Source organism: Streptopelia decaocto (genome assembly GCF_964273445.1).
Source record: "Streptopelia decaocto genome assembly, chromosome: 25".
In the NCBI taxonomy this organism is placed as follows: domain Eukaryota; kingdom Metazoa; phylum Chordata; class Aves; order Columbiformes; family Columbidae; genus Streptopelia; species Streptopelia decaocto.
In genome coordinates, this window is record NC_138680.1 from 5089413 (window position 1) to 5109304 (window position 19892).

General features: G+C 44.4%; 2 protein-coding genes across 6 annotated transcripts; both read right to left on the reverse strand.

Moving 5' to 3' along the window:
* Positions 1-446: 446 nt before the first annotated feature.
* On the reverse strand, positions 447-9229 carry VDAC3 (voltage dependent anion channel 3). 3 transcript variants are annotated; one of them, XM_082072809.1, is made up of 10 exons: positions 9088-9224; positions 7949-8060; positions 7429-7500; positions 6704-6753; positions 4582-4734; positions 3466-3518; positions 2788-3015; positions 1776-1926; positions 1145-1202; positions 447-938 (listed from the first exon to the last, which is right to left on the reverse strand). In XM_082072809.1, the coding sequence occupies exons 2-10, from the start codon at positions 7980-7982 to the stop codon at positions 847-849; spliced, it is 891 nt and encodes a 296-aa protein (XP_081928935.1). In that variant the 5' UTR covers positions 7983-8060; positions 9088-9224; the 3' UTR covers positions 447-846. The 3 variants fall into 3 exon arrangements, with proteins under 3 accessions (XP_081928935.1, XP_081928936.1, XP_081928937.1); XM_082072810.1 differs by lacking the exon at positions 9088-9224 and adding an exon at positions 8538-8790 and having other exon boundaries at positions 7949-8063; XM_082072811.1 differs by lacking the exon at positions 7949-8060 and having other exon boundaries at positions 9088-9229.
* A 553-nt stretch (positions 9230-9782) lies between these two features.
* POLB (DNA polymerase beta) lies at positions 9783-18723 on the reverse strand. Of its 3 annotated transcripts, none has more exons than XM_082072806.1 (15): positions 18592-18723; positions 18416-18473; positions 18278-18344; positions 17750-17824; positions 17200-17258; positions 16141-16190; positions 15666-15717; positions 14022-14076; positions 13868-13940; positions 13312-13382; positions 12481-12567; positions 11941-12005; positions 11262-11401; positions 10561-10680; positions 9783-9935 (listed from the first exon to the last, which is right to left on the reverse strand). In XM_082072806.1, the coding sequence occupies exons 1-14, from the start codon at positions 18650-18652 to the stop codon at positions 10586-10588; spliced, it is 1008 nt and encodes a 335-aa protein (XP_081928932.1). In that variant the 5' UTR covers positions 18653-18723; the 3' UTR covers positions 9783-9935; positions 10561-10585. The 3 variants fall into 3 exon arrangements, with proteins under 3 accessions (XP_081928932.1, XP_081928933.1, XP_081928931.1); XM_082072807.1 differs by having other exon boundaries at positions 9783-10027; XM_082072805.1 differs by lacking the exon at positions 9783-9935 and having other exon boundaries at positions 10061-10680.
* Between the last annotated feature and the right edge of the window lie 1169 nt (positions 18724-19892).

Here is a 19892-nt window from a genome sequence, read left to right on the forward strand (position 1 = left end):
TAATGAACACGTGCAATCAGTTTGCACAGTCACTGATAGGATATCACCTTCCTCATATACTTGAACTGTGAACTTAATTTCTTAACTTTGCCGATTTGCACTTTTTTCCTTAAGTGTCTTGGTTGTACTTACCTAATACTTGTTTCCTATGTGGGAACGAAATTATCTAAAACATGTAAACTTCTGGTTTGCTCTTTTTGATACCCTCAATAACATTTTAATGAAAAAGCTGCTTTTACTGTGCAGGTCTCTAAAATGTGAGATGTAAGGATGTTTTCCTAGAGACCACAGAGAAGGAAATCTTCAGTGTACACATACAGTTGAGTTTAACAAAGCATCTGCAGATTATTAATTATGCCTGAAGCTGCACCGAAAAGAAAGGCAAAGCACAGCTGGACGGAGCACAGCTTTTCTGAACCTGACCGAGAGAAAAGACACACCAACACTATATTCCAACTGTGACCATTTATTTAATTCTGTTGTAAACTGAAATTCCACTACAGCACAGAGACCACCTTTTATAAAAGGCTGCAAAGTACAGGACATGCAGGATGCAATACAGTAAGGGGGAGAGGTGGGATTTTCTTCTGTTTTTAGGAACAGATTTAAAATACGGGAAACTGAAGTGAAATGTGGCACAGGCACCACAACTTCCATGCATACCTTCAAGTATCTTCCTTTGATGTGCTGGCACTCTCTAGACTTCAGTGTTGGGTTAAAATGCTTCTTTGGAAGAGCAGAAAGTTCACACTTCTTGAAATTTCAGAGTAAGATTAAGGCCAAAACCACACTGGGTACACTTTTCCTTCATCTTCCAGAGCACCACCTGTTGTACTTAGAGCTGCATTAAGCTTCCAGCTCAAATGCCAGCCCAACTTTGTGACCTCCAGCACTGAAATTCTTGCCATCAAGCAAGCCTGAGAGGGTCAGCTTCACACCTAGGAAAGCAACAGGACCCTTCAAAGACTGACATCCTGTATGCTGCCTTCCCTCAACTACTGAGTCTCACTGATGTGTCCTATGTGCACATCCTTTACTTCTATGAGCCTACACAAGATTTCTAGCTAGCTGTTCTGTTCCAGAGATAGCAGTAAAATAACCTGTAGTATAGTAGTATTTGCTGTTACCAGTTGGACTTACGTACCGGGTCGGAGGGTGTGAGCATAACCAATTCCAATCAGGCTGGCATTATTCACTTTAGTCTACAGGAAAAAAGAAATCACAATATTTATACACAGTATAAATACTCAGACAGAATTACCCCAATGCCCTGAGAAGGGGGCTTAGGCATTAGCTATTTCAGCCACTTGTAGACCAACCTCTAGTGGAGGCATATTCCAGGCTTTTCTTAAGAATTCCCAGCTTAAGCTGTAACAGGCTTCAGTAATAGTTCCAATCTCTCCCCCAAATTGTAACCTGTTATGCCTATGTAAAATGCCACCCTGTCCTTTCCTGCCCCCAGCATTGTGTCTCTATGTCCTTTAAAGGGCTAGTTACTGCAGTCCCTTAGTAGCCCATGAAGCCTCTCTTGTTCACAGATCCCTCTTCACAAATTGCTTAGTAGTTGGTTTTTTTTTTTTTAATGAACAATAAATATACTAACATGCAAACCCATTTTTTGCATTACTAAGTTTTCAGCTGTTCACAATGGTAGTTCCTATCTTTAATTTTGGCTGAATTGTCCTGAACTAATTCTTGTTTTGAACTACTTCATAACACAAATTTTCAGTATTTACAGGAGCTTGAAATATTCATTCCTGTTACAAAATTCTTACCACAATGGAAGTCTTCTCATTCATTTGGTACTTTGCAGCAATACCAAAACGTGTGTTGTTACTGCCAGCAGTCCATGCAAGATTGATGGATGTCTCAACCTTATTATTAACCTTCTGATAAATAGACCCACCGAACTCGGTGCCATCATTCCTGTTTGTAATAGATGCAAGTGTGTCAAGCCTTGCCTTGTTCAGTGAATTGCGACTCTTTAGATTAACCCCTTCCCACAATGATTTGGTCATTATCTCTTAAAAAGAAACGAGCTCCAATGCTCCCCTGGACCTGTGCTCACCTACTTCCCAGCCAGAGCTGGCAGACTCCTGCTCAGAGTTTTTACCCAAACATAAGCTTTGCTTGCAGAAGGAAATGACTTTCCAGCAGTTGAGACCCATGGCTTGACCTTGCTTGCTTAAGAAAGCAAGCCTGCGATAACACATCAAGTGACAAATCCAGAAGGAGCCTTGAGTCAGTAATGGGAATGATGAGACTGAAAACAATGTCATTGCATTGCAGTTGTTTAAATAAACCATCTTGAAAGACTCTTGGAGCATCTGAATGCTAGAGCTACTCTGCGACGACAGCTGGAAGCGCTGAGGCGCAATGCAACACAGCTCTCTACCCTGCCTGGGGCATTTCTGAGCCAGCAGCCCTCTGTCTGGTGGGAGGAGGGGAAGGTACAGTAGCTTAATTGAGGGCTCTTTTATCTAGCAGCAAAATAGAAGTTTACAGATTTAAATTCCAAAATAACAGTATACAGTGCCTTTACGCCACTGTCTTTCGTTCACAAAACCCACAATCACCCTGAAACAAGGTCTCAAAAGACAGCAAAGAGTTGGAAAGTTGCCCCAGCTTTACTTGTACTGAAGATGAAAACATCAAATATAAATTATTTTTAAAGAAATCAGCATCTCCTTCCATCCATCCAACCTTTCAACCTAACTGGGTTAATGCTCACTATTAATCTCGTTTGGCTCCTCTGTTAAAGTTTCTCTAGTCTCAGATAATACTTACACGTTAGTGTGCAGCTGAAAGTCTCCTGCCTTATATCCCAAGGCAAAGTTATTTTGCGAAAGCTTATACTTGGCTGTATCAAAAGCCATCTGGTAGCCAGCAAGCCAGCCTTCATAGCCCAGCACTGCCCAGCCATAGACGGTTGGTCCAGAGAGATCAATGTCTACATCGCAGCCTAGATTTACATATTCTCTTTTGTAGGAGGTCTTTAACTTTCCACTCTTCTTCCTGCAGAGAGAAACAGGCCATTCTATCCCTTCCAGTTTACAAGTATGTATTATATGTAGTTTTATTCACATGTGCATGTCCTCCTTTAAGACCAGTCAATTAAATGACTGTAATACCTACGCAAAAGTTAACAGCTGCTGAAGAGGGCAGGGGATGAGAGTAACATTGGTATTATATACATATTTACATGGTGCCACATTTTCCTCCGCCATCTCAAACTCCTTAAAATCCTCAAGAAACAAATTTGCCAATGGCCAAAAAGCTGAAAAATAATTTTCAGCAGTCCTTGTCCTTCTGAGACAAGTGTTATCCACTGCCTTCAAACTATTCTACAGTGCCTGCAGAATATTCTACACTAAATTCTGAGCATTTACACAACAACAAGCATGAGCACTTGTAATGAAAAGTTATGCTAGCACTCCTTAGGTAAAGGTAACAGAAAAGATTTACCCTGTGTTTGGTACAAATGTAGTGTCAAGAGCCACCTTAAATCCTTGAGCCAACTGCAAAGAAAAACAGAGATGTCTGCTCAGATATCTGCTGATATGCAATTTGTTATATTCCACTACTATAGGTCTACCTCCTGTCTAAAGGGAAGGTGCAACATGACCATGATGTCTCCCACATTTTACAATGAAGTCTGAAGATGCTCTTTGATGAAGGATTAAAATTTGGACTTTTTCTCCCCAGAATGAGGCCTTATAACAGTGCACGTTATTAAAGGAGGATTGCAAATCTAGTATTGGCAAGAAAATTGAGAAACTATGTTAAAGAAATAAAACTGCTCAGTTCACGCTTGCTTATCCCCGGTAGTTCAAACAATTCATACGGTAGCTCAAGAATCTCTCTCAGAATCCACGAATTCTAAGACCCAGCGTGACTTCACAGGCCAAGCCGGGTACCTGCCTCGGCTTTCCCACCCTTGTCTGGAGCCAGACAGCATTTTCCATTTTAAAGCACAGGTAAAAGTGCAAAACCATAACTACAAAGTTGATGGCCATATGTGGTGGATGGCACCACAGAACTTTTACTACTTTTGGCACCACTACCTTACGCTTCAGGCATTAAGTGAAAAGCATAAAGCTATTACTTGCAAAAAGAACTCTGTGTTTTGAGAGTGCTGTATGCTAGCAACCCTTTGTGTAAGCAGTGCCAAGCTGCAAACACTAACCTTTCTCTCCAACTTCACAAAATATATTGTCTTAATGCAGCCAAACTTAAATCCTTATGTATTAGAGCATTTAGAACTACGAGACCTCTCATTTTTCTCTGCATGACTGCAGCAGTGACAGTTGTACATAGCTAGAGTGCATCTTCACACAAAACCTCCTATTTGGAGTGAATAACAGTGACACTCATTCATCCATCTAACTGCAGTAACTCTGTACCTTTGGATTGTTTACGTAGCAGCACACTGCTGTGGGAATGCTTGTACCCGCACCCCCAAGATTCAGGATGCTCTCTCTCAATCTATGCATTCTGCAAATATATTTGTCAATGTTTTCTGCTCAACTCTGCTTTCTCATACCAGCTGCAAAAAGGTTTTGAGTATCTACTTCCTCTTACCTGATCCTCCATGGAAATTTCTGTTCCCAGTATGTTGTCTATGTTCCACTTCTGGGTGAATGTAAGTCCATAGGCTTTGACCTTATATTTGGTCTCTAGGCTGCCTGAAGCCTTGCCTGTGTCTGTGTTGGAAGAACCAGATGCAGTGAATTCCTGCCAAGAGCATGACATGAGTTTCAGCACTCTTATATGTAATTATATTCAGTTTTTCCACTAGTCAAGTGCCAGCACTAACACTTGCTACCTTTAGGCCTTTTGACAGAATCCTCAAAATCCTCCTCCTCTTCCCTATCCCCATCAAAAATAATTATTTTTCCATCACAAAATGCTACTCCTTTTGCTGTCTCTATGCCGAATATTTCTTTTACGGGGGTGTGCTCATGGAGCCTTGGAACTTCCTTAGGTTGGAGAAAGCACTGTTACTCTTTAATTTTCATCTGCCTTGTGATTTGATTACTTGGTCCCCCACCTTTCATTTTTACCACACTTTTTTCCTAACTTATCCATCAACCCCACCCCCACCAAAAATACCTTTTCCCGCCACCATTTTCTGCTCCAAACTGGCAAATTTCAACATTCCATAACTTGCTCTGTACCTTCAACACCTTCAAACACCCTAATACTTCTGTATCATAACAATCAGAGGTACTATTAGTACCCAAGTACAAACTGGATCTCACGCTTACTTCCTAACCTCATCTCCATCCCCAAAACCCCATTTTATTGCAGAATAGTCATTAGAAACCCTAACACGCACCAAGCCTGCAGCAACAGACAACTGTATCAATACTGTATCTAACTTGTTCTCCCCCCTGCTGTTTTTACAGTGTTCTTATAGTGGATTGTTTGACAAAGATTGCAAATGGCTTTACAGAGATCACACAGCAGATCGAGAGCTATGGGCATAGTCGTACCTCATTATGTGGATGATAACACGACTAAAAACAATGGAACATTTTATGAATGACAGTATGCACCACAGAAAACCTCACTGGACAAAGCAATAAAGAGCCAACATGCCAAAAGTCACTATTCTTACCAGCTGGATAAGCATCCAACATGAAAGTTGCATGGAAAAGAAAAAGCCCATTTTAGAACTTTATATGATTCTTCATGTTCAGTTACATTCAGAAAACAGCATAATTAACCATTAGCATATTATTTGAGAATCAAAACTTCCAGCCAGGAAAACTATGCATATCATGAGATGTCAGCAACTGGCAGCAGTCACAGCACAGAAACCACACAGTTCCTGGTGCACAACACAAGCAATCCATCAAAAGCTCGATAGAGACAGAGCTCGGTTAATACAAAAGGAATTACACCATTGGCATGGGAAGAATGCAAGAGAAGGAGGGAACTAAGGCAAATATGGTTATGAAGGAGGCTGAAAAGCCGCACAACTTATCAACCAGAACAGCATCAAGTGGCACCACACACAGAACTGAGACTCGGTGCCAGAATAAGCTTATCTAGTAAACAATATATGCTTGTGGTTAAAGACCAAATCCTTTCTTGGTTTTGCCTGCACTCCTGCGAACTCATGAGGAAGCTGCACTTCTCAATCATTAAAGTGGGGATCATATTATTTTATAGTTACCTAAAGTGCTAAAGCCTAATTAATGTCTATAAAATGCTCTGCATAAGGGATACTGAAACGATCTCATTTTAGTCAAATCTTCCATTGGAAGCAGGGTGGAAATGAGTGAACATGAAGTTAAACTGTGGCTCTTACTGCCCCTTGGCATTTTGGATAAAAGGTCAGTCAGGACTCAAAATCCTATAAAAACCAAAAACAGCAGAGAAACTCAGACGCATTCATAAGCAGAAGTGACAACTCTTTAGGGTGAAGAAACTTACGTTTGGGATGTGGCAATGGACATGGGGAGGAAAGCCACATGTACACAACAAAATATGTGAAAATTCTTGCATGCCGCAAGAACAGAAGTACTGCTACGTCAGTTCCACACATCGTTACAGAAATACCTCTGTCAGCTACAGGTTTTACCATGAGAACTGAAAGGAAGAAGCAACACCTGCTAGCAAATTATTACCGCCGACCAATTCAGGAACTTGTCGTTCCATTGCAATGCTGCTGACGTTGAACGCGCCCAATACTTACCACTCCACTGGAAGACTTGGTCTTCAACTCTAATTTGACAATTCCAAATCCTGAAAATAGAAGAGCACACAGTGTCTGCTTCACCACAATACAGAAGCGAGGCTTATTTCCAGCATACCCGAAGTACAGCAAATAGAGTAGACTGACATGAAACAGTCTATTTTCATATTTCAACAGTTGATCTTACTGAGGAATGATCGGAGGAGTTTTCACAATTCAAAGTGGGTGGCCTCATAATTTATAGTCATAACAGTCACCCATCATCAAGTACCTCCACCTTCTGTAGCTACCTGCAGTCTGGGACCGATCAATACAGTTACCGTTTCTTCTGATTTATTCAATCTACCTTTGCATTTCTCGTTGCTGGGCAGGAATTTTTCTTTTCCCCTTCTCCAAGAAAAACGTGTTTCAGCTTACTTTAACCAGCGCCATATACAGAGATACTAGTGCTTTCTTCCTTTTAATCTGCTACAAAGCTAGGGGAATATCCGGCCCCTGCACAGAGTAGAAAAGTCTGAAACAACTGACACTAAAGCAGGGAACTTGAGCTGAATCTTAGCAGAGACCAGGCCAGAGTGCTTTTTAATTTTATGTAGCACGTGAATTTGGGATGCAAATGCAATCTTTACTACACACTCGCAAAAACAGATGAAAAACGTCAACGCTCTCCAAGACACCTAAGAAAAAAGTACGAAAGGTTCTCAAACCACAGCCACGTTACTTACCATATCCCTTGTTGAACATATCCCGGGCAGACTTTCCCAAGTCACTGTATGACGGTGGGACAGCCATTGGATCTGAAACATATTGGAAGCTGTAAGAATCTTGGGTTCAACAGCATAAATGTCTCTGACCAGTACCCAATGCGTACTTCACCAACACGGAACTACAAGACCTTTGAAGAACGTTCACGGAAGCAATCCCTGCGTCACCGTTGCTTTGTCAGAAATACTATTAAGAGCTTATGGACACTCCTCTTCCACCATTTTAGTTGCTTACCAGTGTACTTGGTCCCTCTGTCACAAATGCAACAGCATCTGTATTAAGCAATTGAGTCCTGTTTTCAGATTGCCAGCTCCTTCCTAAAATGAAGCACTTGGGCAATTTACATCCCAGAGTAGACAAATGCTCCGTGTTCAGTGACTTAATAATTAATCTGCACTATGTAACTATCAAAACATGCACTCGATGATCCTTACGGGTCCCTTCCACCTTGAGATATTCTATGATTCTATAAATTTATACCTGTGGGTTTAGAGGATCTAAAATAGCTGGACATGACTGCAGGTTCCTTATCTGAAGATTAGTATGTAAAACAGGTACTTCTCAAAATTACTATGTAAAAAGGCCTTTTGACCTGTCAAACATGGAGGGAAAAAATTACAATCAGTAAATATTTAAACTGGCAAAAGAGAAACAGAACGTGCACTTTTATAACAGCATAGTTTAAAACATTATAATAGTTTTAACAACACAGCTATGGAGCAGAGCATATCTGGTCTCCACCAACCAGACGCAACGACAACAGCTGACAAAACACAATGTAAAGCTGGAAAAGAAACATTAAGCCAGAGATCTAGAACTAAGCAAAGCCTCCTTAATCTTGTGCTTTGATTTTCCCTCCCACAACAGTAAAATTAGTACAAGAACCACAGGAGAAAATGTATCAAGAAATAGAAGGCTGGGGACAACCGATGCTTCACATTGCCATCTTCAGATATAGTGCACAGCAAGGCAACGCCTGTATACAAGCTGCAGAAAGATAACACTGAACTGCCAGTTCCAACGAAGACGCTAACACACGAGTGCCCACAGCGGTCTGCCGAATACCTGAAAAACCCAAACCGTGCACACGAGAGACAACGAGAGCGGCTCCGGCGCTGCCGCCCCTTTGCGGCTCCGCTGCCGCCCGGGCCCGCGCGGCCCGGCTGCTCCGCGGGCACACGCGCGCTCAGGCGCCGCGCGGCCCTGTCGGTTACCGACCCGCGTTACGCAACGGATAACGGGGCGCGGCCGCCGGGCCGCCTGCCCCCAGCGGAACGCTCGGTCCCCGGCGACCCCAGCAGTTCGTGCTTTCCAGCCGAGCGCTGGCAAGACCCTGCCCGCCCGCCCGCAGAGCGACAGCCGGCCCGCACCCCGGGGCCATGGCCTCGGCAGCCCGCGGGCGCCCGGCCGGGCCCAAGGCCGCGGAAGCGCCGGCCGAAGCGAGCCCCCGGCGTCCTCTCGGGGCTTCGGCCCAGCCCCACCGCGGCAAGGTGACTCGAGGGACGCCCACGCCGGCCCCGACGAGGCCCGGAGCACGACGCCGGGCTCCGCCCGGACAGCACCGCGGGCCCCGGTGCGGGCCGGCCCCGCGCCCGCCCGGCCCGGGACCACGCCGCTACCTGCCGGCCGCGCTGCCTCCGACTAGAGGTCTCACCGCCCCCAACCCCGCGTGCGCGGCCCCGCACGCAGGCGCACCCGCACGGCTGCCGTTGCTCTGAGCCCTCCTGGCGGGGCTGGCGGGCGCCGCGCGGCCCCGCCCTGAGCGCGGCGGGGCCACCACAGAAACGGCCGTCGGTCGCGACCGGCGCCCCGCGCGGGCCCCGCGGGAGCGGCCCGGAACGCCGGACCCGCTGCGGGCATCCCCGCTGCTGCCAGAAACGGCGGCTCTGGGCTCGGAAGATCGGTACGCCCGCTGCAGGAGGCGCGGGGAGGACACGGCTCCCGGCAGCGATGGCCCCGGGCCGCACGCGCGGCCGGGCCCAGCCGGTGCGCGAGACCCCAGCGCGTGCTGCAGCCCCTCCCGCAGCCCTCAGGCCCGTCCCCCCGCCACACCGCCCGCTCCACAGCCCCGGCCAGGGAGCGAACGCCGACAGAGCCCCGGCAGCGCAGCTGCGGGTGCGCGAACAGCAGCACCGCAGCCGCCCCGGCGCTGACTCCCTGCGGGGAGCGCACGGCTTGCGGCTGCCTCCCCCGAGTACCGGCTGCCTTGCGGTCCGGTGCTGCAGGAGGAGGGAAACAACTGTAAGTAACCCAGAGCAGCTCAGAATAATGACCAGTTAACCGGGCGGGGGGGGCGAGAGGTGGGAAGAAAAAGGACAGACAGGTTGTATATTTATATAGTTCAAGAAACAAACACACTGAACAAGCCCTTTTTCTTCCACCAGAATTCAGTGTGGTCAAGAGAAACTGCAAGGCCAGCAAATTCTGCTTCACGTCCCAAACCAAAGTAAAGTAGTTTCTTGGCTACCTGTTGATGATGGAGAATGCATCAGTGTAATGCTGCGTGTTTGGAAACATGGTGAGCTTGTGTTACTGTTCTTGATGCTCTTAAAATTACAGCTAAAAAAAATAAGCAGGATTATACATACATGATGTAATTCTCACTTTGTTTATTCCCGCTGATTACTGAAGAAAACACTGACTACATCAGCTATATATATTTTTACTATGAGGCATCAGAAGACTCCACATAGTTCCAGATTACCTTCTAGTCACCTTACAAACCACTGCATGCATTAGGGCTAGGGGACAATCTGAGAAAATAATTAAATTCCCAATAGGAGAAACAGATTAAAATAAAGGGATAAGCAAGAATATCACTCTATAGTCTCCATTACTAAGACTGATCAACACTAATTATACAAGAACAAGTAAAAATGTAGTTGGTCTGCAGGCTTCAGTCAGATAAAAATAAGAAACAGTATTGCATCCATCTTTGTTTTATGATCCAAGTCAGTCTAAGTAGTCCCACAATACAGAAACCCCCATAGAGACAGCCAGAGGACCTAATAATTAATATATCAGTTCAACACAGTGTTTTCATCAGCTTTAAGAAGGTGGGAGGGAGGGAGAGAGACCAAATGCGATCTTACAGGATTTAATCTTCACTACACATTGTTATTCACTCCGGTCCTTTGGCTCTCGGTATTTCCACTGGATATAATCAAAGATGTCTTCCTCGGATTCGACTGGTAGGGCCTCCCCAGCAACTCCTGCAAGCAAATTACAGACGCTGTTTGAAAGGTGGAATGTCTGTACAACCCTGAAATGCCAAATGCATTGCAAGATCAAGATAGAACTGCTGTAAGTAAAACAGACTTAAAAAACAAAAACAAAACACCTCCACAAACCTCTTCATACAGTGTTTAGGTACTAATTCTCATTAATAAGGTAATGAATTAACTTTGGGGCCATGTGGTTATGCAGTTAAATATATTTATATTCATATACATATATATAGTCAGCACCCCTCCAAAACAAAACAGCTGAAGGATGTATTTTGTTAGAAGAGTGGGAAACCACGTATGTGCTGTGCATGACACTGAAAAAGCAATCTTTAGGTCAGTAAGATTTGAAGCAGATGAGGACACTTTGTGCCACAGCCCTGCCCGTACGTACGCAGGCTGCCTCTCCTGCTGTAACGGTGTCCGACACCAAAAGGGACACTGCGAAAAGTTTCATGAACTACGGTATTTATCAGAGGTATTTCCAGTACATTGAGAAACCAATTTAAGGAGAAGATCATGCAAATATGTAACTACAAAGAATACTCTGTGCAAAGGCCCAGACTGACCGGTGACACCCAAGGGACGGATTGTGTACTCATTGATCGTGAAGCCCATTTCCAGTGCATGAGCTCTCATGTTCTTATTGAATATATCACTTCCTGTGAAATACAGTACACCACAGTAATACTGATCTTTGGGGACAAGCCTAGAATAGAAGTGGAAGAAAATTACGGATTTAGAACAAATATATAACAAAAAAGTTACAAGTCATTCAGAATTCAGCCAGATGCCATTCTAGGTTTACTTCGTATTTATGTGCACACATTCTGTCACTCTGTAAATTTTATTTTCTCGCAAGCCAGATGCAAGAATGAAACGAATTGTGTATCAAAGAAAGGTTCGGCACATTCACCCTGACCCAGCAGTTACTGGTGTTCAGCCACTATATGGTTATGGTGCTTGCACTCCTTCCAAGAATTAATGTCAAAGTAGTATGATAAAGTAGGTCACATTTCTGAAACTGGATGCAAAGTCATAATTTAAAATACAACCTCCTTGCTAATAACTGGTTGCAGATACTGGCAGTTGTACAGTGGCTTCCATACTGCAAAAGATTTGGAAACCTGGTCAATGCAATGTCCTGAACGTGGAACTAGAGATTTGAAAGGAGAACCTGATGCAAATGCCTACTGGGTAGCAGACAGCTGAAGCAGGGGGCATGGGGGGTTTATTTGGTGTGTGTACCGGATATCAATTCTCCTGTGTGGATAGGCTGTTCCATCTTCTTTATCTGGCAGCTGACAGACACCCTGTGAGAAAGTAAGGAAAGCAAGAAATTAAAAATTAAATTAAACAGATTTGAGATCAGTCTTGACCTCCTCACCCCTAAACAACCTCTAAACTATCCTCAGTCATGCTGGAGAGCAAAGTTAAATTCCCGTTGAACCAATTCAGTATTTCACAAGAATGGCTGGATGTCATAGTACTGTGAATCACTATTTTACACTGCTAAGAGGACCGTAGTTCGATGTAGTATATAACTGCTTCTGAAGTTCTTCTTGCAGTAGGATCACAAGGCTTCGCATTTGCCATTCCTCTGTCCTAAATATTATCAGGCTCTTCAGGAGGCACAACCATCATCAGGTTAAGGAAAATGCAGACAGAGCTCTAGCTAATAGAAATTTTAAAAAATAGTGACTTTTTTCTTGTATATATCTTGTATATATCCTGGCTTCTGTCAGGAAAGGCAGTCCCCCCCCAGCATCACCACCAAAAAAGCCTTACCATGAATTTGGTGTCACCTTTAGACAGCATATCTGTGACAAAGTGGACTTTTTCCAGTTGTTCTACAACTTGGTGCAGAAGTCTTGACTGGGACAGGGACAACACAGAAGAAGAAATTATTTCACAAATTACAAGGATATCTTACCAATTTACCAGACAGTGGCCCACATAAGTACAAGACATGACTATATGTATTACTGTACAGTAAATCAGACCCAGAGGGGAAAAAAAGATAACAATAATACCGAAGCTAAAAAAATTATAGTTGTGCAACATAAAAAAAACCCCACCACTGAAATCTCCGTATCAGATTGCTTTCCTTACAAGTGACAAAACTAGTTTCTTGGTTTAAGTCTTCAATGATAGAAGCAACACAAGAAATACAAACTGTCTTTAGGACTTCTGCAGAGTTAGCTCCAAAAGATTACAAGGGCAGCAGGACAGTTGCTTCTTGTCTAAAAGATTATGGCTACATAAAGAGATACTTACTCTGCCTTTAACCCCTGCTCTATCCAGCTAGTTCTTACAGTTCTACATTGTAAAAGCTCATAAATTCGAGGGGGTGGGAGGAATGTGTATGAAGAAGGACAGCAGGATAAGAGTAAGTACACTGAATAGTTCTGCAAGAGGGACAAACATAATACACGGACCTGAGAAGTGATTATAACTCCTCAAAATAAACATGGTGATTCAAGAGAAGAGTTTACTATTACAGTAGCAAAAAGATGCAAGAAGCTGCAATACAAGTCTGACAGTACATATCATCTGAATTTAAACATACCCTTGTGGAAGCAATGCACAGTACTGATCCACAGGAGCAAAGCAACATACCTGTTTGGATGAGTCAGATGTGAAACTCGGATGGGTTATGAGAACATCCATATCACCGCTTGACTCTGCGCCTAGACAAGTGAGAAGCAAAGAAAAATCCCTCTGCGTATGACAAAGCATACCAACAGCGAACACCCAGCCAGCCTCTTCCTGTAAACGTGTTTTGCTGGTAGAAAAGTCACCATTCGAGATACTTGCGAAAAAGGATCTTTAAGTCAGAGAGCCTTGTTCTTCCATCCAAAAGTTTATATCCCTGCATATCTCAGAAAATACCCAATAATTTCTTGCTGTACTCTATAGCAATAAAGCACAAGTGGTGTTAATGTAAAAGCAAAGCAAACCATTAACATGTTACAATATATTGCTCTTTATGGGGGCAGGGTGGAGATGCAAGGATTTATGCAGGTGTGTGGTCACTGAAATAACCAGTAAAGACAATACTAGCAGGAACAAGCCAGGTTCCAGCATAGGCTTTCTCTCTAGAAGAACAACATATATAGTAATGAGTCTTACTTATTAGCCCAAAATACACATAACAAGATCACAGAGTACCAACCTCGTCTAAAACTGCCACAGACTGTAGCAATATAGTTTGGGTCCAGCTTCTCTACCTCTTTCAGCACAATTTCCTATGTAGAAAGGAAAGGTGTGTTTAGAGGTGTCATTTATTGGCCATCAGTGCCTCACATCTTCAATAAAGACATTCTCACCTGCATTTGCAGCATTTCTTCCCTTGGGATTCTTTTCTCAAAATCTTCAAAATATCTGCATATATAAAAATATAAGTGTCTGAAAGAGCAGCAAGGATATAATCTTAAAATTTTAGTCAATTGAATCTGTATCAGAGGAAATAATACAACATATTACTGTCACATCACAAAAAGTTCCCCATTCTCACCAAACATCTCAGAAAACATCTTGCCAAGCAACAGTAAAAACTCACAATTGCAAGTTTGACAATGCTTAGAAGATGGTTTCATTGTGTATTATCTTCCCACTGTATATGAAGAGCTGTGATGAGCCGAGAGCACCATATAACCAGTTGCATTATATTTACATAGCCCTCTGAAAACACCAAAGGTTCCCGACAAAACTCAGTCCACGAGCAAGCAGGAGGAACAGGTCCCTCACACCCACATCAGCGGGGATCTATGCTGGAAAGAGCTAAGTGGAAGCGCACAAGTCAAATACCACTCCCGATATATTTGTCTGCAGCTGTAAAAACCAGACTGCTGCTGGCTGTGGAGAAGGAGGCCAGGCGGAACCGGGAGGTACATCTTCACCCCAACACACCAGAACCCGACAGCGGGCACCGCAGCCTCAGAGCCACGCGTCCCCCACGCTCGTCACCCAACCGTCCCCATCCCAAGCTCTGCAGACGGAGCTTCTGGATACAGGACGTCCCCACTGCCTCCCAGACCTGCAGCGGAGCTGAGGACAGACAGACCACCATGGGGCACTGAAACTGTTCCTTCAGCACCCACTGGAGGTTCTGAAACTACATCTGGGCACAGTGCTGGAGGCAGACCCAAGGCAATGTGTGCACTGGCAACGTGGATAGGTGAGGTCGTTTTTCTTCTACTCACTTAACAGTGAAAGGTTTTCCCTTGAATGCTCACATGTATAAAAGCAGGGATGCATGCTGGTTGTGGGGCTCAGATGAGCAGTGGGAAGGTGACAATCGTGTAACCCTTCTTATTCACTGGCAAGCACTTGGTCCAGATCATATATTCCACATGTCTGCCACTGTTGTGGAAGTGCTAGAGCTGGCTCCACGCAGATCTAATTCAGATACAGGGCTTTATTTAGTTCACTTGCAGCTTCCTACAAACACAGCTATAGTTCTTCCAGAACTAACGCACTTGGACAGACACTCAGTGAGCAGCATTCAAGCCAGTAAGTACTGAAGGATGGACTCATTCTGTGTGGCATTCCCAAGTTCAGACACGTAAAGGTCTTACCTTGCTCACAGCACATAACAAAAAATAGCCTGGGCCACTTCTACAGATTCCCAAGAATCATGATTGCAACCTTGCTGAAGTGATTCTCCATGAGCTAACTGAAAAAGTCATTTGAAATTTATTTCCTTATGGATGGAGACTCAGCCTACTGAATTTCAACCCCAATGAAACAAAAGCTCTGAGTAACTGCTGAAAAACGTGTAGAGCACTCAGAACAGAACCTTACTTGGCCCTCTGAAAATACCACAGGTTCCCGACAAAACTCAGTCTACCAGCAAGCAGGAGGAACAGGTCCCTCACACCCACATCAGAGGGGATCTATGTTGTTGATCTGTCTCTGGTGTCTGAAGGAGTCACCAGAAAAGCCATGCGCTTGCACCCAGGAAAGCTTACTTCAGCCCGATCCGCTGGTGATGGGTCAGCTTGTGCTCATTTCTTCTTAGATCTAGAAAACGAAGAAAAACAAAACACATTACTTGAGGACTAAAAATCTTACAGTAAGTTTCTACCAATGCAGAGATGATGCATTCAAAGAATATGTAAAAGGCAAAAAGCAACCTCAAACAAAAAGGAAGAGATTTTAAACTGATTACTCAACAGCTGATGAGTACAAATGCACAGAGCACTTCCCGATAAAGATCTCAGTAGACCATTAGCCTCAAAGCCAAAATCCTTATTATTTTCCATGTAATTTGTAAGTACTTTGGATATGTATGTGATGCCTTTAGCCTGTGCACTAACTTTGTCATCTTATACACCTTCCTGAAAGCCTACGGCATATCTACTGTCATAGAACCTTTGTGGAATAGGTAGCTTGCCAGAAAAAAAACAATTGGAACATGAAGTGAGGACCCAAAGTTACACTTACCTTCTAAAGTCTTAATTCCTTCCTCGACAAACTTCCTAGCAGCAGCGGGACTGCAAAGAGAAAAGGCGATCTGCCATCAGGAACAGCAAGAATCTTACAAGGCTGTAAAGGACATTAGAATTCACTATAACCGCCTAAGTTTTTTGAGGCCAAGACTGAAATTGCTTCTGATGCTCGCCCTCTTTTCAGCATCTGTATTTTCAGCTTGACCGTTAAGTTGGCAGCGGTGGCTATGCCAGACTTGGCCTGCACATTTTTTAGCATTGATACAACTACACAGTGATGTATAACTGAAAACAAACAAACAAAATCTCACCAAATAGGCAATATTACTTTAGATAATGATACTGAATGCATGATAAGAGCTACTTTAACTGCAGTCAGTCTCTAAGCCAGCTTAAAGCAACGGCAACACAAGCGTGTCTTTGGACTAGCGCTTACTTAAAAAAAAACCCAACAAGGCTCCAGTTTTCAACCCACAGTACAGCAAAGCAGTCCCCGCTCCACTTGCCTTAAGAACAACACTCAAGAGAATGGCTGAACCTCTTTCCCCTTGAAGGGTTGGTCAGCTGATTAATCTGCGTAACTCCGCAGGGAAAGAATGACATTTCAACTGTGATATGGGCATTCAAATAATGTTATACCCAGATACCTATCCAGTATCTCAAGTTACTCTCAAATTTCTAAGAACAAGCAGCCTGGAAGCACAGTCCCCTCCTGGGGAACCACTCTTGAATTTCATGGTTGCAGCTCAACCACCCTTAAAGACTTTTAATCCACTTCCTCAATAAAACTGTTACAATAGAATGGTCCGATCTTGACCTGCCATTTACTTCCTCTCTTACCCTTCCCTGCATCTGTTGCTGGATTCCAGACCAAGAGAGGCAACTTCCTCTGTCCTGAGACAGGACAGCAGCCAAATTTCTCCTTCTGCATCCCTTCCAGTTTCTCAAAGGCATTCTCAAGTTCCAGTATATCTTTAAACTTTGAGCACAATGGCCCCTCAGAATTACTCAAGAATGACTGCATTCCCAACAATTGAAAAAAAAAACCCATTACCCAATGCCAGTAACTCGTGTCAGGAAATTGATAGATGCACTTGTATCATCTTGTCGAATCTGCAAAAACATGACAACACAAACCAAACTCTTCTTTACTCCATTTGCAATAAACTAATCTTAAGATAAAACAGCTTAGTCAGACTCCGCTATGGAGGCTCAGTATAAATAAGTGCAAAACAGTACCCAGCACGGTACTGTGCATCACAATAACACCACGCCAAGCCCGAAAACTGCCCAACTGCCCACACTATGGTGCCCAGCACAGTTAAACCACAAAACTCTACAGCTTTCCAGAGTCAGAATTCCACTTGTCACAGAAGACGTTCAGGTGCTGATCATATAACCTACAATATTTTCATAAATAGACAGTTTTGAGGCTTTGGCTGAGCTTCTCGTTCCCAGCTTCCTACTCACTGTAGACTCCGTGTCTACCATTCTTAAGGGTGACACCAGTCTCTCCAGGGACTACAACAGAAATTGCACAAGCAAGCAGGGTACTTGTACTTGGCAAGTTACAAAGAAAAGCAGCACAAGGGAAATAAACCCACCTTTTCCAATTTGCGTAGTTTTCCAGTGGATAAGAACTCATCTATCTTCTCAGCTATTTTAGCACCTACTCCATCCTAAGTATTGTGGAGGAATACAAGTTAACTTCAAGATTACTTAAAGCCATTATATCTATAAAAAAAGGAAAGCTCCCTAGAATTCAGTACACTTAAACCATGATAAAATATTGGACCATAAGGGAGCACAAGAATTCAAAGGAACATAAGCAGCATAAACACTGTAATTCAAGGGCTATATTAAAAATTGCCGCAAAGCAGCAATTTTGAACAAAGCTTTGACTGTTACCGCCTGAGTTCCCCAAATTTAGTGACACGGTAACAGAGCGAAGGAGAAACCTGCCACGACAGCATCCTTTTACAGGCACAGGCTCAGCTGGGGTCCCCAGTTGCAGCCACGAACCCCCACCAGCAGCCGCCGGTCCCCGACCCGGCCACCGCCGAGAGGAGCCGGAGCAGGCGGAGCCGGCCCCGCGATGTCCCCGCTCCGGGAGCGCGGCCACGGGCACCTACCAGCTTCTTGGCTTCGGCCCCGCTCCGTATCTTGCTCGGGTACCGGGAAATAACCGAGGCGGCTTTCCTGCGGAACGGCGCCGGTCAGCACCGAGCGCGGCTCGCGCGGCGGCGGGAGGGGGAAGCGGGAGGGGGTACCTGTACGCGTTGTACTTGTGAATGGCACGGTTCACGTTGCGTTCGTAATTGGCCAGCTCTGCGGGGAGAACCGCGATCAGCGGGGAGAACCGCGACCAGCGCAGCCGGCGCGCAGCCGGCCCGCCCCCACGGCCCGCCCCCACGGCCCGCCCCCACGGCCCACCCCCACGGCCCACCCGTGAGGAAGTCGGTGATGCCCTCGTTGGGGCTCTCCTGCGGAGCCTTCCGCTTGCTCATGGCCGGCGCGGAGCTCCAGCGCAGCCCCGGGACAGAGATCGCAGGGCGCCGCTTCCGGCGGTGACGTAACAGAGCACGGCTGGCGTCATTGAGCGTGCCCTGCGCGCGCAGTTCCCACTCGGGGCTCCGCAGGCGGGGTGGGGGGTGCGCGGCGCCTGAGTCTCGCCCCCCCTGCCCCTCCGTTTTGCGCTGGAGCTGTATTTTAAGGAAAAAAAAAAAGCCCAAATTGGTGTCTTTTCGGTATGAAATGCATGAACGCCCAAAGGCGCATGCACGATTGCCGCCAATGACACTGTGGAGCTCCTGAGCTCCCAGGTTCCGGTTCGCATCCACTGTGATGAGCCTTCTCCCCACACTCGTTGGTTCCGTCTCGTCTCTGTCGTGAATCCGGCACCGACAATCTCGGGGGTTTGTCCTGCACGTTCCAGGTCCTTGAGTTCTCTTATTCTAACTACTTCGTTACTGTAAAACACTCAGAATAAGAACTCAAATAACAGTAACTAGAGGAGTCCTTGGGAGTCAGTAATGCATATAATCTACTGCAGCTGTTATTAAAACTTTGCAGACAGTAATTAACCCCGATTTATATAATAAAATAGTGGAATATAAATACTGGGGCACTAATTGGAAGTGATACCTGTAGAGAAAAAAAAATCTAGTTTTTATATATATAAAATACAAAATAATGTGTTCTAGTTAATCCACTTAGTAGTAACATCATGATAAAAATGTTAAAGTGTACATAAATGCAATTATATAGGTGTGAGCAATAACTAAATTTAATTTCAGCTATTACTTGGTGAACTAGGCAGCAATTATTCCCAATCTGTATCGTAGTTTAAAAACACATTGGGATTCCTTTTAAATGATAAAGGCAGAAAACTATTTGGGAGTCATTAGTAGCTACATTTGAACAACCGTTATGAAATAAACTGCAGACACGAATGACTGCGTAGGAAACAAAGTAAGGAAGCTTTAGATTTTAAACAGCATTGGAAAGTAATCGGGAGTGTTTAGTATTTAAATTATAACAGAGCCATGAGATTGGAGGCAACAAAGCTCAGAACCAAACAGAGTCAAAAACATTAGATTTTTTTTAAAGAGAACTAAAAAGGAATCACTAAGTAGTGGCTGTTTATAAATGGAGGTATTAAAAACTTCCCAGGCAGTAATGATTCCCAACAGAACATTAAACGATTTAGATTTAGATGTAAAATTAAATTATAAAACAGTGAGTTAT